The sequence below is a fragment of the Ictidomys tridecemlineatus genome, chromosome 10 (assembly GCF_052094955.1).
Source record: "Ictidomys tridecemlineatus isolate mIctTri1 chromosome 10, mIctTri1.hap1, whole genome shotgun sequence".
NCBI lineage: Eukaryota > Metazoa > Chordata > Mammalia > Rodentia > Sciuridae > Ictidomys > Ictidomys tridecemlineatus.
In genome coordinates this window covers 95,741,626-95,758,758 of record NC_135486.1, presented here as the reverse complement: position 1 = coordinate 95,758,758, position 17,133 = coordinate 95,741,626, and the positions used below count along the sequence as shown (strand labels likewise).

The window sequence follows — 17,133 nt, the reverse complement described above, 5'->3', positions numbered from 1 at the left end:
AAGGGAAATGGATGATAAGAGGGCTAAGTTGGGAGGATGACCAAATACTAAAAATGTCAAACTGCTTCATTGGAGACAGTGAAACTCCTGATGAGAAATTGGAGGACTGAAGTGCCTACGTGGCATTTTCACTGCTGGTACCCTTTGAAGCCTGTACCTTAAAAGAGAAGTGGGAAAGTACCAGCTATAGAGGGGATGCATAAGAGTAAGTTTCAGTTTCCAGCTTCACCATAACTAACATGGGAAGAATGTGCCCTTGGAAAGAAAAACAATGCACCCAATTTATGAAGCTCAAGAATGTGTTGCTAATGCAATCCACAGTCTTGATAAAAATACTTTTAAACTGGAATTGGGCTCAAAACATTCATTTTTTTAAGACTGAGTGATTGTGTAGTTCATACCTTCACTACATTGATCAGAAAACAAAGGCCCAGAATGGTATAAATTGTGCTCAAAGTGTGCATTACTGCAGGGACCAGGATCCGCCAATCTAATTTCCAGCTAACCTATACTTTGTCCCAACTCATACATATCACTGAGACACAGTGGAATGACATTTGTAAGTAAAACATTTGTAATAACAGAGCAGACATGATTCACAAAACATAGTTCTATCAGAGAAGAAAAGAAAAGAGTAGGTAATAATATTTTTCCCATAGTGATTCTGAATAATTGACCAATTTATGTATTTCCCAAGCTCCGGTCTAGAGAATCAAATCATCTCAGCTCTCAATACCACCAGTCTATTGTTAGGGTTTGCATCTGAGGTGTCCCCCAAGAAGCTCATGTGTTAGGCATGCAGGAATGTTCATAGATGAATTGATTAGATTATGAAAGCTGTAATCTCATCAGTGGAATTAATCATTTGATACATTGGTAATGTGAATGGATTACTAGGTGATAACTGCAGGCAAGTGGGGCATGGCTGGAAGTAGGTCACTGGGGGTATGGCCTTGGGGACTATATTTTGTCTCTGACATGCCTCCCCATCCCCCTCTCTCCTTTTACTTTCTCCTTGCTGGCTGCCAAGAGCTGAAAAGTTTTCCTCTACAAAGTCCTTCCCAGTGTTCTGCCTCACCTCCATCTCAGAGAAATGGACTCAGCTAACCATGAAACCATGACCCAAAATAAATTTTTCTCCTCTAAATTGTTCTTGTTGGGTATTTTGGTCACAGCGATGAAAAGCTAACTAATCTAGATGGTATTACCATTGTTTGATGTCATTTGTCTTCAGCTGACAATGAATTGGGGATTCATTCTGAAATGTTTTAGGAAGATTATTAATCTCATTTTTTCTTGCTAAGAACAAAAAGCAATTGTAAGTGGGAATAAAAAGACATCTATTATTCTTGTGGAAATGAATGTAAAGATACTTTCCCAAAACAAGTTAAACATGGAGAGATGACGACAGATGTTACTACAGGACAAGTTTGTTGGAAACAATTCTAGAAGAAAAGATGAATTATGCAACATGTGAAAAGTGCTGTGGCTATGCAATTAATAGCAGTCCCCACAAAGGGAAAGAAGATAGTGATGAAATGTAAAACCTTTTCAATATGTGTAAAGGTTCAGTTTCAAATGTCAGACGTTCACTCGCCTGATTCAGAAGGCTGATCAAACTTTTATTGGCTTCCACAGAGAATGCATCTGGAGATGTACAAAATCAAATAAGAAATAAGTCCACAAATAAAAACACAGTCTCATCAATATCTTCAGATACCAATACAAAGGGTAGCTTGCCTACTTCACAGACTCAGGGTAGATAAAATTGATTTGTCTCAGAACAAAAGACCTGAGAGAAAGTACATGTGCAAGGAAAAACATTCCTTTATATAAAAACATCCAAGGACATTGTTAAGTGGTGGAAACACAACCAAGGGACTCCAGACTCAAGTCTTTCAGGATGACTTTGTCCTTATGCACAGACACTCAGAATTCAAAGGAAAACAGTTTCCTCACTTCAAGTAAATGTATAAATAGTGCACTGAGGGTCAGAAGCTAAGCCAGATGAATTCAGGTAAACCAAAGGAGCAAAGAATGAACTACTGATGGGGCTATTTTAATAATAGTTTCTTCTAGACCATAAGAGCATCTCTGATTTATCTTCTTTGCTTTGTAACAAACACCAAGTGGTTACACATTGCTGAACATCCTTAGGTTTGGTATAGTCAGAAGCATTTGATACTTTGGTTATCACCAAAACCTCAACTGTATCCTTTGCATTCTTTGAAACAAGCAGTATCTATCAGGTTTTCATCAGAGTCACATAAACATGTATGCCTTCCAATACAATAAACAAGTACCAAACTTCTTTCATCATCAACATCAAAGATATCATCAATCAAGGTCAAAAATTAAAGCAATGGCTAGAAAAATTACACGAAGAAAAAGCTGCATAGTAAATCTTACAGAAGACAATCAGGGAGCAGTTGTTTCAAAATATACATGGTATCAAAACACCTTTCTTAGGATGGAGTATTGTGCATAAAGATTATGCAGAGATACAATTACAAAATAAAGCAAAAAGAACTTGGACAAGGATAGAGAAGGAAAAAAGTGACACATTTGAGGTGTGTGATACTTCCACAAAATTAGTAGGCAGATGTGGTTGTGTTTGTACTTGGAACACAGAATGAGTGCAGAAGCCAGATACAGTGACAATCTTGATATTCTTTTCTGTCATCTGCTTTAAAGTCATCTTTGTACAAAGTAGTTAATGTGTTTTTAATTGGTTTTGCAGATGAGTTCATCCTTCAAAGGTAAGAAAAAAACACTGAACTTAGTTGGGATCAATGAAGCCTCAGGTAATGACCAGTGCTTTGGGAAAAAGTGACCCTTGGAAGAATCAGACATAAAATACAACAATAACTTTGTTCTTGGTTCTTTGTTCAGAGAAAGAAGACCAATATAAGAACTAAAGAGCTCTTAAATGCAGTTCAAGAATGTGTTTTAAGTTCTAAAAATGATTTTCTGACCTTGTTGTCACAAATATAATCCCAAAGGGAAGAAGGAGGAAAAGCACAGGAACCTTTGGCCAGCTAGGGGACTGTTTTTGAAAAGGTCAGATTTGAAAAGTGTATTTGCAAAACCAAAAGTGGCCAAGGAAGTAGACAAGAGAACACAATAAACTGAGGCTGCATCTCTGCTAAAGTAACTATCCATTTGCTTACTTACTTATTATACAATCTAAATGTGTATATGTATACTTGTATGTATGTATATACATACATACAAGTATACATTTTGGTTATAAGTAAATAAATAAACATATATATATGTTTATTTATTTACTTATAACCAAAAAAGATGAATTCATACCACTTGTTCAAGCTGGTGGTAGGATTTTTTTTATCCCATATTCAAAAGGATCTCATTTGAGAAGAGCACTAATTATGTTGTCTCATTCTTATATTGAGCAAAATTCACCACTCTCCTCATCACTACAGGAAATGAAATTTAAATACAAGAAGAGATTTTCGTCTATATCAGAGGTCACAAAACCAATGACTGACATCTGACAGATAATTTGGATAGATGAACAGGCCAAGCATGAGGCAGCAGTGAATGTGGGGAATGGTGACCTGGAGAATGTGTCCTTTATCAAAAGAAAATGAAATTTAAATTTGAAAAATATATAAACACTACGTTGGCCAACTGAGGTATCCTCAAATTTCATCTGAGTGCCTCCAGTTTACAATCCCTTGTTGAGAGGATTTCTGAGATTCGAAGAGGGTACATGACTTGTGCAAAACCCACAATCAGGCAATAAAAACAGAGACAATGATGATATTAAATTCTAGAAGTAATGAAATGGCTTACCTGAAAAAATAACCTGATTGAAATGCTGAGGGCTTCAAATCTGTATTCCATTCAAGTGGTTCTACAAAAACAAATTTTGCCTCTTGGGGATATTTATAAATAAAATGTTCCACAAACACAATAATTTCTTTCAATATCTCCTCGTTCAGGGGGGTAATCTCCAGGGTTCCAGTGCCATAACCCGCAGCAGTCCATTGTGCAGATCTTGTGAGTGCCACGCCCATGGGAACAGCTAAAGCTGGGATCTGAGCTCACACTCTGTAGGAGTAGAAAGAGTTAGAGCAGGGAAGAGCATCCACCTTTCCCCTGGAACATTTTCCAAGAATTTAAACCAGTATAACCCAACCCACATTCTGTCTCTTCATCTGAGAGGCTCCCTTTTTAATTATCTAACTACTCTTCAATTCAATAAAATAGGTTTACAAAGTAAATAATGAAATAAATAAATAAACCTGACCAGAATCAAAGGACTTTCCAATATCTGCCTGCTCTGAAATTAATAACTTCTTTCTAAGAGTCTCAGGCCTAAGAAAGAGAATTCAAACAGCTGGAAAGAAAACCCAAACAGAAAATTCAAAGAGTGGAAAAAGAACTGGAGGTGGCTGGCAGCAAGTGCCTTGCTTCACACAGTTCTGCTGGGGTGCTGGAGGTTTGAGTGAGAAGTGCTTATTTGATGTGGGCCAGACATCATTTAGAATTATACTGCAACTTCTGTAAGTTCCCCCGAGTGCCTTTTGAATTAATAAGAAACAGGATAAGAATGAAATTGTGAAGTATAACTTTAATTTTTTCTGAAAGTTAGTATAGAACATATCGATCCTATCATCAGAATATTTTAACAATCCAAATTTTATATCCCCTGCCCATTCATATTGCACAGAATGAAAAAAAAATTTTATTGTGAGTCACAACTTTTTTGAGAACAAATGTGACAGAAACAAGAAGAGAAAGTCTTCTTGGACTGTTATCTAAAGTGGCTATCAAAAACAGTCTAACAATAATATTTAAAACCAAAATTCAAATGAAATAAATTTCACCTTGGCTAAATCAAAATTTAGTCTTTAAAAGATCTTTTTAAAGATGACATTATCTGTGACATTAAATAGGAATCAATTTTGAATACAAGTTCTGATGTTAATTCACAATAGGTATTTTTGTTTTCAAATAAACTATACTTGTGTGTGTTCTCATTTATAATAATACTGATCATTAAAATCTTCTTTCCTGAATACTAGATAAATGGTTACAAAGTTAAATATCGAATATATTCAGTTTTTTTATCCATTGTTATTACAAAGGTCCAGAAATATAAGATTCTACAGAAATGACTTGGAGATTAAATTTTCCATAGTGTATTAAATCTTGAAATCCAATAAAAGGATTTCAGCACTCTAAAAAGGGCACTAATTCCTACTCAGAAGCAGTATAGAAATATTATAAAGGTATCTAGTTACCAAAATGAAAGAAAGAGAACACCAATGGCACTTAGTGATGAAGGTAAAGAATGCCCAATGTCCTTTTGTGTAGGACAATAACCCAAGAGGAAGAATTCTGTTGCAACCTACAAGTATCTGGTCAGAGAAAAACTTCAGATAAGCAATATGTGATCCTGGAATTTTTCGTACTTTACAAAAATCACCAAGTATTTTTTCCCAGTTTTAACATACATAGCATAACATGCTGAATTTTCCAGGATTGTAACTGTCATATAAATGAAAGGAAAACTGTACATATTTCATTTTACCAAGAGCTCAGCATTTTGGAAAGGCATGCTATTGGTGGCAATGTTATGGACAAAATTAAAGTTGCAATGACACACTTCAATCAGCCTGCATTTGGCCTAAGTAGCATCTGAAAACTTTCTTATATATTCTAGGGTAGTGGTACCTAAGCATTTATAATTATTTTCCTTTCAATTTTCCTTTTGCAATTAGAGTATTATCAATATTTCAAACTATATTACATATGTAGGATTATTATATATGACCTTGATTTCAGAATAGTATTATAGAATATTTATTACAAAAACCCAAGTGTTGGATCAGATAGGCTTGAAACAACTGATCAAGATAGATAGCACTAGTGAAATACAATATAAATATAATTAGTGTACAATATTTTTGTTATTTTGTTTCTATTGTTAATTGACAGAAAATGTTTTAGATTCAAATATATAAGCACATATTGATGTTAGTGTGGCATTTGAGTTTCCCCATGTCATGAGAATAAGTATAAACGAAGAATAAGTGCAAACAGCTTTATCTTACACACAAAGGCTTTGATGGACAGTTCTGTTCTTTTTTTTTTTAATTTTAAGCATAGTATTTGTTTAGGTGATCTTATAAAGATGTAGTGATTGCATCATTTCCTTCCTGCACCTTTTTTAAGAATAATGTGAAATTGCATAGATTACATAAAATTGTGGAAGTCAACATACCATACAATAACTTCTTAGAAAACACTTTAGAAAGGAACTAATAAATGCAAAAATAAAATTCTTTTTGTCATGAGAAATTTTATAGAAATGTAAGTGAAACTTACATTCGAATCTATTCAAATTGTTTTCTACTGCAAGTGATCCAGGAGCCACAGGGATATACGGGCTTTATTCAAGAAAGCTGGTTAGCAGAAGCCCTGAGCAAACCTTAGGGGATCTATGTCAATCCAGAAGACAAGTGCAATATTACTGGGGGTGGGGGGAGTGTTCAAACATGGTCAGCATAACTCAGGTAAAAATACAAAAACCAAAACTTATCAAGATGGGCTGCTTCTGGTGTCTACCCATCACCAATCCATTAAGTCTTTAGGCCTAAAAAAAAAAAACATGATTATGACGAATATGTGCAAACACATTGTATATATATTTGAAATAAAGTAAATTTTAAAGGAAAAAAAGTTCAAAGATAAGAGGAAAAAGGTTTCCATGTAGGTGTTTGTTTACACCAACTGGGAATCACACAGTCCCCTCCTTTTCTCTTCAGCTCCAGTAGGTAGAATTTGTTTTTTCTTTTTCCTAATCCGATTTGAGCTTCGACTATCATTAATAAAATGAAACCCATTCGTGCCCAATCTCTGTGCCCCTGGAGCGGAAGCAAAACCAAACTCTTTAGAAAGCGATGGAAATGTGGCCATCCACTCTGAAATCTCCACTCGTGGCTGGTCGCCTCCGTGGGGGGTCAGCGCACACACCAGCATTCTCACATCGAGAAGCTGGTCACTAGGACCTACAGAAAAATTAAAATTTCACAACTGACGCGATCAAGGCCCTGAATAAAACCCGACCCCAAAGCGGTGCGACGCTGGCACCCATCCCACACTTCACAAGGCGGAGGCGTCGGACCTGGCGGGAAGGGGCAGCAGAGACCCAGAGGAGAGTGAGGACGCAGTGAGCGGGCGGAGGGACAGGCTAGGAGGGGCGGGAGCCGAGGGAGCGGCGGAGCGGCTGGGGAGAGGAGTTGGCCTGGACCGGTGGAAACGGGTCGGAGGAGCCTGAGGTCCCCGAGCCCGGCCGAGGCGGGGAAGGTGACAGATTGGGGTGGGAGAAGGATGGAGAGGGAGCCGAGCTCTGCTCCTAGCAGAGAAAGGGAAGACTGAGAGAGAAACGGCAGCGGGGTCTGGGAGCGGCCCCGGTCCCTCAACCATCGCCAACGTCTGCAAAACCCTCAGCAGGGCGCGGGGTCCCCCCGCGGCTGCACCCACCTGCAGCGGCCTCCCGAAGCCCGCCCCGCGGTCCGCGCCGCGCCGTCCGAGCCGGTTGCTAGGACGCCAGTAAACACCCCGCGTCGGCGCCCAGCGCTCGGCGTCGCCGCTCCGCGGAGGGTACGGCCTCGGGGACCTCCTTGAGCGCCGCTGCCGTCTTCCAATGCCGCGCTTCCCCGCCGGGACCGCAGCGGTGTCTGTCACTGAGGTCCCCCCAGCTCCACCGCGTCCCAAGTTTCCCGCTGAACCCGCTGCTCCGAATTCCGGCGACGCTCTGCACTGGGTTCCACCAGCGTCGGTCGGCAACCTGCTGCTGCTGCTGCTGCCACTCTAGTCCCCTCCCTGGAAACTGTTCGATCAACTTTCTTCCTCCAGGACTGGAGTATTCATCCCCACTCATTCTGGGCAGTGGGACCTGTCGTATCTTTAAAGTAAACTGGGGGACAGTTGAGGGGCTTTTAGCAGCCACATAAAATGAAACAGAAAGCAAAAAGTAGAAAAAAAAAAAGTCCTTAGAAACATGGTTTCTGTGATTCTCCAAAGGCTTCCAGATAAGTGTATTTTGTGTACCTTATGGCTCCAGAACTCTCGAAAATAGCATAGGGATTATGTTTCTCTTTCCAAACATTCTAATATCACTAGAAAAGAAGAAATTGCTCCTCAAAGAACTTGAATGAAAAGAAAACCTTTCCGCTATCTTTTATTAAAGCTTTTTAATGTATTTTACCTTTGTCCATCAAGATAGTCTTGATCTCACCAGGAGACACACTACTATCAAGAAGCCCAACTCTGAAAAAAAAAAAAAAACAAACTCTGGGGACTGAGGGACTGGCAAAAAGAAAATATTCGAAGTAAAACAATAAATAAATAAAACAGAATGAGCAGTATACTACTTTAGAGGGCAGAATGTTTAGTAACCAAGGTCTGGATAGAGTACACTTAATTGAAGGTCAAAGAGTGTTTTGAAACTAAACCTGATTCTTTCCCAAAGTCAAAGAGGCTTTGGAATGATGTTAGGGTAGTGTATGTCAGAATGTTATGCTGCAGCAGTTCAAGAATGGAACCTTTCTGTAGACACTTAGGAATATGAGATAGAGATATCTGGCCTTTGTTTTATTTTGTTTGTATTCTTCTCTTTTTGAAGCAATAAAAGTGGTTAGGAGTGGAATCCTTTTGCCTAAAGGAACCATATGCAGTAGAGAAGTGTAGTAACCTGTCTGAAAGGGATTAGTGCCCTTAGGTATATAAGGGAGCCCTTTAAAAAGATAGATGAGACACTTTGAGACAACAACAGCATCATACCTGTGGAGTGAATGCAGGCCACCATTTGGTGAATACTGTAGAGTTCACCATTCAGAAGGGTTCTGTAGCATTCCTGAAAGAAGCTAATTTAGGTACTTAATTTCACTTTTTAAAAATCATCTATGTAATATGATGGAGCATTACTGGGCTCAACATAGAAACCAGCCAGAAATCTATAGTTCAGGGCATTTGACAATGGTTTGTAAAGCTGAAAAAGCCGGTACTATCAAGATATGAGCATTCATGTCTTCTTGTGCCAAACTCACACCAATATCACAATGTCCCCTTGCTTAATCTGAAGGCAAAATTTGAACTTATTTTACCTGAGATTTTTTCAAGTAAAAAGTAGAAAATAATATTCAAAATTGAAGAGGTCCTAGATGACTGTCCAATTTTTCCTTGCCACGACGCTGAAATTTCATTGGCCAACTTTCAGCTCTCAGCTTAAATGACAGCCTTTCCTGACCACCCAATATGAGGAAGAATCTTCCATGTTCCTCATGAAGGACACACCAAGACCGGTCTGTCTTGTTGCCTATCTTCTACCACCACAAAGAGAGCTACCGAAAACACTGTCTCCTGTGTTGGTAGTAGAAATGGTAGTAAAATGAATCAGATATCATTACCCTATGTTTACATATGATTACATGACCTGTGTTACTGTCTCCTCCAAACATGAAACATGGAAGGAACAATATTGACACATCATCTAGTGAAAAATGGCTTGTTTGAACTAGGCATAAGAAAGGCAAGGCCCACGTTTTCTTGGACATGGTCAGTAGAACCAATTAAAAGAATCTAAGTGCCTGTACACCCGGCAAAGTCCCTGTACTCAACACCAAGAATACACCCAGGAGTTTGTTGAAGCAATGGCTTTTCTCAGCACTTTCTACAGCTAGAGAGCATAGACACATGACCCATTCTGTCCAGTGGAACTTCAGAGATCTGCCAGGGTTTTCTGGGAAAGACTTCAAAGATTTTGGCCAATCTCTATGATTTTATTGCCAGTTAAATATGCTTCCTGTGAAACATCTACTCTGGCTTGGACAAATCACCTCTTCTGAGATGGAGTAGAGCTTCAGGCACAGATTCTGTGCAGTAGTTTTTAAGGCTATCACAACAGCAGTGAGGGAAGGGTCCCCACCGTATTTTTCTTCCTGGCTTATATAGATGGTTGTCTTCATGTTCACATGACATTTTCTTGGTGTGCCTACCTCTGTGTGCCTAATGGATTAACACTCAGTCTAGTGAACTCATTTTAATTTTGCTACTTCTGAAAGGACCCTACATCCAATGAGGTTGTTCTCTGAGGTTCTTCAGGTTAGGACTTAAAACATAACAGTTTTGAGGGGGACATAATTCAACACTTACCATTCTGTGCACAGGTGAATCAACAGGTTCATTCATCCAGGTGAGAGTGTGGGGCCATCTGGTGAGACCACCAACGAAAGTACTTATAGGCCACAACAAGGGCAAAAGTGGTGGGCAAGATTGGTCTGAGTGTTCAATACCCCAGTCAGAAAAGGGCTGAGAAGGATGATGCCTCCAGATGTTGCAGGGAAGTATAGTCATTTCTATTGTATCATAGTAGAATGAAGCCTCATCCAGGGCAGGATTATTTGTTAATGGAGTTTAACGGGATATCAACAGGAATTCTAATGAGAAAAAATCGTATGGAATCTTATGAAGTCCTAAACATCAAGTCCACCAGATCCTACCTTCCCTTAGAGAGGACAAAGAATCAAAAACACTCAGTCTCACATGTCTCCAAATGTCCTAAGATATTTCCCAGTGATGCACTGCAGATTCAGTCCCATGGTCTGGAAGTGAAATGGCTCCTTCTTAGATTCTAACCTCTTGACACTTATTTACTCAATCAATGCTTTTGGATATCAGCATGTGCCAGGCACTCTGTTGGTAGAACTGGGTTATCCAATTTGAGTCTTGATTAAAAAAAAAAAATCTATCACATTCTATTTAGGGTCCCTGCAACAGAAAGACCAGTGGCATAAAGCACAGAAAGCAAAGGACAGAGAGGAGAGAAGGATGGATAGGAAAGGGGATTGTTTAAGGTAGGCCCTTTAAACCATAATAAAGGTTCAATTTTTATTCTAAGAATAAATGAAAGCTATTTCAAAATTTAAATAGGAAGTGGCATGATCTGATTTGTGCTGATAAGAAGCCCTTCTGAAATAAGCCAATCCCAAAGAAAGAAAGGCCCAGTATTTTCTCTTGATATGTGGATGCTAATTTATGATAAGGGGGAAGGGGAAAATAGAGATATTTTGGACTATACAGAGAGGAGTGAAGGAAGGAGAGGGGAGGAGACAGAAGGAGAAGTATGGGAGGGATGGAATATGGGGGTGGAAATGGTACTAAAATGAATCAGATATTATTACCCTATGTTCACATATGATTACATGACCTGTGTTACTCTATATCATGTACAACCAGAAGAATGAGAAGTTGTACTCCATTTATGTATGGTTTGTCAAAATGCATTATACTATCATGTATAACTAATTAGAATGAATTTAAAAATATGTTTAAAAAAAGAAGCCATTTGGTTATACTGTGGAAGTAGACTTATAAAGTAAAAGCAAAAAAGAATTAACAAGCTCCCTTGCATCAGGTTCCCTAGGATGTAGACTCTAATACTGAAAAAAAAAAATGTAAGAAATTTATTGAAGAGTAAATTCAGGGGAGTAAAGACAACAAGATTTTACAGAGAAATTGAGTTGCAGTGAAATCATCAATACCCCATGGAGAATGCTGGAACCCTACAGAGTTTCCCATATTGAGGCAAAGGGGCTAGGTTTATATATCCTCTACCATTAACCGGTCATTGCCAACCATTCACAGGATACAGGCTGTCTCCAGGAAGAAAAGAGATCTTCAGTCTTTTAATGGAGTGCTATTAGCTATTAACATTCCCCAGCAGCTGAGGAGAGAGGTACTTTACTCCCAGAGAGGTAGGATGAAGCAGGGCATCAGGATGGTCCAGTCTTGCACTATAGCCCATCCCTTGCACAGCTTGTATCCGCCAGCATTGTGAAATACATCTGGGAGCAGCTCCTCCAGGATTCTGGTGGGCCTCTTTTCCTGGGGAAATTTACAAGAGAAACATATATGCCTCCTGGTTCTGCTGCTGGTCTCATGGTCACAACTGATACCAAATCTCTCCTCTCCTACCATTCCAGATTCCCCCCAACTTTCACCAGCACCATTGCTTACTTAGGTAGCTTCCCTGGTTGGTTGATCTTGGTCCTACCTAATGGAGAGTCTGATTTCCCAGTAACATACACTTTTCAAGTGGGCGCTACTCTATTTTTACCTTTAACATCAAAACTGGGCAAGAAAGTTTAATGAAATTCACAGGTGAATCGTGGATTCCAAGTATATTGTTCTTTTATTCCTCTATATGACAATAACTCTATCTCCCCCTGATGATAAGGATCAGTTTTTCCTTTGGGATCACAGGAAATGTGATCTTGCCTGTTAGTCTGTTGCATAAAGATCTTAAAGTCACAAAGTACCAGCCATGACTTGGTGGCACATTCCTCCTCTAGGAGCCAGGACTTCCAAATATGCCAAACCCAGGTTTGTGGTGACTGGGAGCACACATTCCTCAAATGATAGGTAAAGATGGTCATTTCTATCTACTTCCATCTCTTGATTCTAGTACCATGTAATTTGCTATTAGGAGCCACAGTCCCATATAATGACTGTTGATTTAAGGCACACACCAAAGCCTGGAGAAAGACACTGTAACCTCAAAGGGTATCATCTCCAAGCTGGCACTTCAGCAACACCTTCAGAAGGCTCCATTGCTCTACTAGGACAGTAGCCAACAAGATAAACTAACAACTTTGGAGGTTAAAAGTGCCCTTTCATTGAAATTGTTGAATCTAGATGACCATCTATATGAAGAAATGTAAAAGAACTTGGAAGGGATGGAGGTCATGCATAATCCCAACAACATGAGTGTCCTCTTGCCAATATTGACTTACCTAATGCCACTGCTAAGTGTCCAGTCTGCCAATAGCAAAGATTCGCTGCTTATCAAGCTACCATGATAGGTCCTTTCCATATTGGGAGTGGAAAAAAAGATTTCTTTTACTAATACTAATATGTATTCCAAATATGTGGGCCTTCTCTGCCCACAATATGTACCAGCATTACCATAGCTATGATATTGCACTCAGCAATGATTACCTCAAGGCAAGAACTCATTTTGAGCAACACAGATATAACAATAGGCTCCTGACTATAAGATCCACCAATATTACCATGAATCACATTGTCCAGAGGCAGCCATCCTGATGGGGTAGTGGAATGACATATTGAGGATTCAGCTAAGGTGCCAATATGGCACAACACCTCTCAGGGTTGGTTCCCCATCCTCCAAGACGTGGCACATGCTTGTATTTAACAGTTGGTGTGTGATATCTATGTTGTGCTCTTTTTCTTAATAGCTAAAATTAATGTATGTACAAAACAATGAGTGACAAAGTGGATCAAGAACCTGGACATTAGACCAGAGACACTGCACTACTAGAAGAAAAAGTAGGCCCAACTTTCCATCATGTCAGCTCTGGAAACGACTTCTTCAATAAGATCCTAAAGCACAAGAAGTAAAATAAAGAATAAAGGGAGTGGTATCAGACTAAAAAGCTTTTTCACAGCAAAGGAAAATCGGAATGTGAATAAAGAGCCAACAGAATGGGAGAAAATCTGTATGACCTGCACTTCAGATAGAGCATTAATCTCCAGGATATACAAAGAACTCAAAAAACTTAACACCAAAAAAACCAAATAACCCAATTAACAAATAGGCAAAGATACTTCACAGAAGAAGAAATACAACTGATCCAAAAATATATGAAAAAAATGGTCAACATGTCTAGAATTAAAGAAATGCAAATTAAAATGACTGAGATTCCATCTCATTCCAATCAGAATGGCAATTATCAAGAATACAAATAACAATAAACATTGGCAAAGATGTGGGGGAAAAGTTTCACTCACCCATGCCTAATGGGACTGCAAATTCATGCAACCATTATGAAAAGCAATATGGAGATACCTTACAAAACTTGGAATGAAACCACCATTTGACCCAGTTATCCCACTCCTCAGTTTGTATCCAGAGGACTTAAAATTAGCATACCATAGTGACACAGCCACACCAATGTTTATAGCAGCTCAATTTACAATAGTGAAGCTATGAAACCAATTGAAGTGCACTTTAACAGATAAATGGATAAAGAAAATGTGGTATACATACACACAATGGAATATTAGCCATAAAGAAGAATGAAATGATGTCATTTGCCTGTAAATGGATAAAACTGGAGACTATCTTGATAAGTGAAATAAGCCAGTCCCCAAAAACCAAAGGTGGAAAGTTCTCTTTTATATGAGGATGCTAACTCACAAGGGCATAAGAAGGGGAAGAATAGAAATTTATTGGATTAGACAAAGGGGAATCAAAGGGATGGGAATAGGAAAGATAGAATGAATCAGACATAACTTTCCTTTGCTTATATATGAATACACGACCAGTGTAACTCTACATTATATATACCCACAAGAAGTGGATCCTAACTGGCATGCATTGTACTCCATGTAATATACCAAAATACATTCTACTGTCATGTACATCTTTTAAAAAGAGAGAGAGAGAAAGAGAAAAAAAGAATTAAAAATAAATAAATAAATAAATAACAAAAACAAGGAGGGAATCTTTTCACCATAACTATTAATGACATACTTGTGAAATTTGGGCTTCTCATTCACACTACCTTGTGATCTACCAGATCCCAGATCTTAAGTTACCATGAAGAAGGGATTACCTCTACCTGGTAGTACCATGTCCCATTGAACTTAAAGCTGTGAATACCATGTGGTTATTTTGAGTTCCTTATGCTTGTAAACCTACATGGGGGTGACGGGTGGGTTATGCAAGTCATTTCTTGGTCATGATTATATGAGATGTGGAGTGTTAACACCAGGAAGGAAGATGTTTAGAACCCAGGGCCTAGGGGATTCACTTGAGGGCAGACCAGCTCTTCCAAGCTTTTCAACAATTGTGAATTGGAAATTACAGCAACCATAGCCTAAGGAGGAAAGAATAACTAAGAGCTCAGTCTCTCAGAAATAAGGGTCTAGGTTGTCTTACTAGGCAAGCATACCAGACCAGCCAAAGTGCCATCCAAGGACTAGGACTTTAAATGTGTGATCCCTACTTCCTCCTCCTTTGTCTTCACTATTTCTTTCCCATGGCTGTATTCTAACCCTTTGGGTATGAAAGGACAGGGAAGGAAGAAGAAAGAAGACCAGGAATATTTTCATTGTCTGGCCCCGCCATATGAGCTTTGCATTCTTTGCATGAAACTTGGCCTGGCTCTTTCTCCCGTGGACATTTATCTTGACTCCTCAGAAACCTTGCCTCCTTGGTGCCATTTCCCTTGTGTTTCACTCCACCCAAAATGAGTTTCTTTATTCTGGACCTATACTTGGGGACCTGGCAATTTACTTCATTTGTTTACTGAGGTCCTATGGCTGTCACAGCTCCCTCAACCTCCCCCCACAAGTATATTTCCCTGCCACAACCTAAATCTGGACCATGAGAAGCACTCTCAAATTATGTCCAGAGCCAGCTCTGGAAGTCCAGGTCAATCCCAGCACTATGAAGACTCTCTTCCAAAGCCACTCTGCCAAGACTGTCATCCCCAGGAATCCTAATGTGGGAGTCAGATACCTATCCATGTGTCCTCTCCCCAGCTGGCTCAGGGCAAAGGACATACATTTTGCTCTCTGAGTGATCTCCTTAGAGTCCCTCTTTTCCTTGCCTTTCTGAATTGAGGCTGGTGACAGGAAGGCAATGAGTAGAGAGGAGGGGACTGTCATGGCTATCTCCAAAGGGCTTCTCCATGGAAATCCACTCATTTCCCTTCTCAAACTTCAGAGTGTGTGAGTCAGATAATTGACTTTCCAGTTCAAGCTTTTACAATTTTTTATCTTAGCCTCATACCTCATTCTGGAATAAATTGTCTATTGTATCTTGAACTAGTGAAATGACTTTAACAACTTATTTCTTAGGTATGTGTTCAGATTGTGGATAGTTGCATAGTCATTTAATAATACATTTTTGCCTTAGAAAATGAATGGGTGGGGAAGAATGATTAATTCTTCTAATTTATACATCTCTGTCTTTTGACCTTAACCTGTTTTCCTATAGTAAAAATATAGGACAGTGTAAGAAACAATAGACATAGAAAGTATAAGTAAATTTAAATTATTTATATGTATATTTGCTTTTTAAAATAAGTATTTAAATTTACTAATAAATTCTACTATACTTATTTAAAAAAATTAGGCCAAATGTCAAATGTCAAAATATAATCGATTATTGCATATGTATCAAACAAAGTTATTTTGATCCTAAAGTAAAAGTATACAATTACTTTAAACATTTTGGCCTCAAGCAATTTTATGTAGAAAGATGTTTTGTTTCGTTTCTAATCCTTGTCTAGTACTCCGTTGTTTGGCATTTAGACTAGAAAACTCAAGCAAGAAAATAATCAAAATGACTGGAACCTGAAGTTTTGAAGGACAGAGTAAGCATGTCATGTATTTCATATAAAAGAAACCTACAGAGGTGTATTATCTTCACAGTCTGATCAACACCTCTAGAAATAATGAAGGCGGTCTATGAGATCAATGGTGTTTTAAATCTACATACTGCACCACTAAACTCTCAATGAAATATAGGCATTGTGCACGTCCTTTAACTCTGCTAAAACTACAGTATAGCAAGAGAGCAGGGAGGAAGCTGAAATAGGCAATATATGTCAGTACAATGTGGGTAATAGAAAGCAAAAGAGTTGAAGTGGCTTAGCAGTGAGGGGAAAGCTGAAACTGAATAGCTTAAAGGGTTCAAAGCCAACAAAAATAAAACAATCATAAATCACAGACCTTGGAAAGGCTCAGAACTTGGAGGCTTCTCTGAGGACTGTGGAGAGAGTGGGCTGGAAACAGGAAGACATCTTGTTCAAAGGTAGCCCAACCCCAAACTCTTTCCCCCAACAGAAAGAAAGCTCTACAACTCGGGGCTCCAGACACAGCTGAGAACACTGTACTGAATTCTGATTCCCCTCATTCTCTTCCTTGCATTGGCAAGACAGCTTACATCTTCAGGCAGAAAAGCTGAGACTGACCAGCTCGAAAGCAAAGATCCACAGGGATTCACATTTAAGAGCCCTTCCAATCAAATACAGTCAATCCTCCCTATCTATATCCAAGGATTCA

The 17,133-nt window shown here is 38.9% G+C and overlaps 1 protein-coding gene across 2 annotated transcripts in view; it reads right to left on the bottom strand.

The window, feature by feature from the left end:
- The window catches only part of Odad2 (outer dynein arm docking complex subunit 2), a 163,620-nt gene extending 155,823 nt beyond the window's left edge, over positions 1-7,797 (bottom strand). The window contains exons 1-2 of one of the 2 annotated variants that reach the window (XM_078023475.1): positions 7,519-7,797; positions 3,820-4,077 (exon numbers count right to left, since the gene is read on the bottom strand). In XM_078023475.1, coding sequence (XP_077879601.1) covers positions 3,820-4,043 — 224 coding nt within the window. In that variant the 5' untranslated portion in view covers positions 4,044-4,077; positions 7,519-7,797. The remainder of the gene's footprint in view (positions 1-3,819; positions 4,078-7,518) is intronic. The other variant, XM_040277619.2, reaches the window with a different exon arrangement.
- Positions 7,798-17,133: the final 9,336 nt, after the last annotated feature.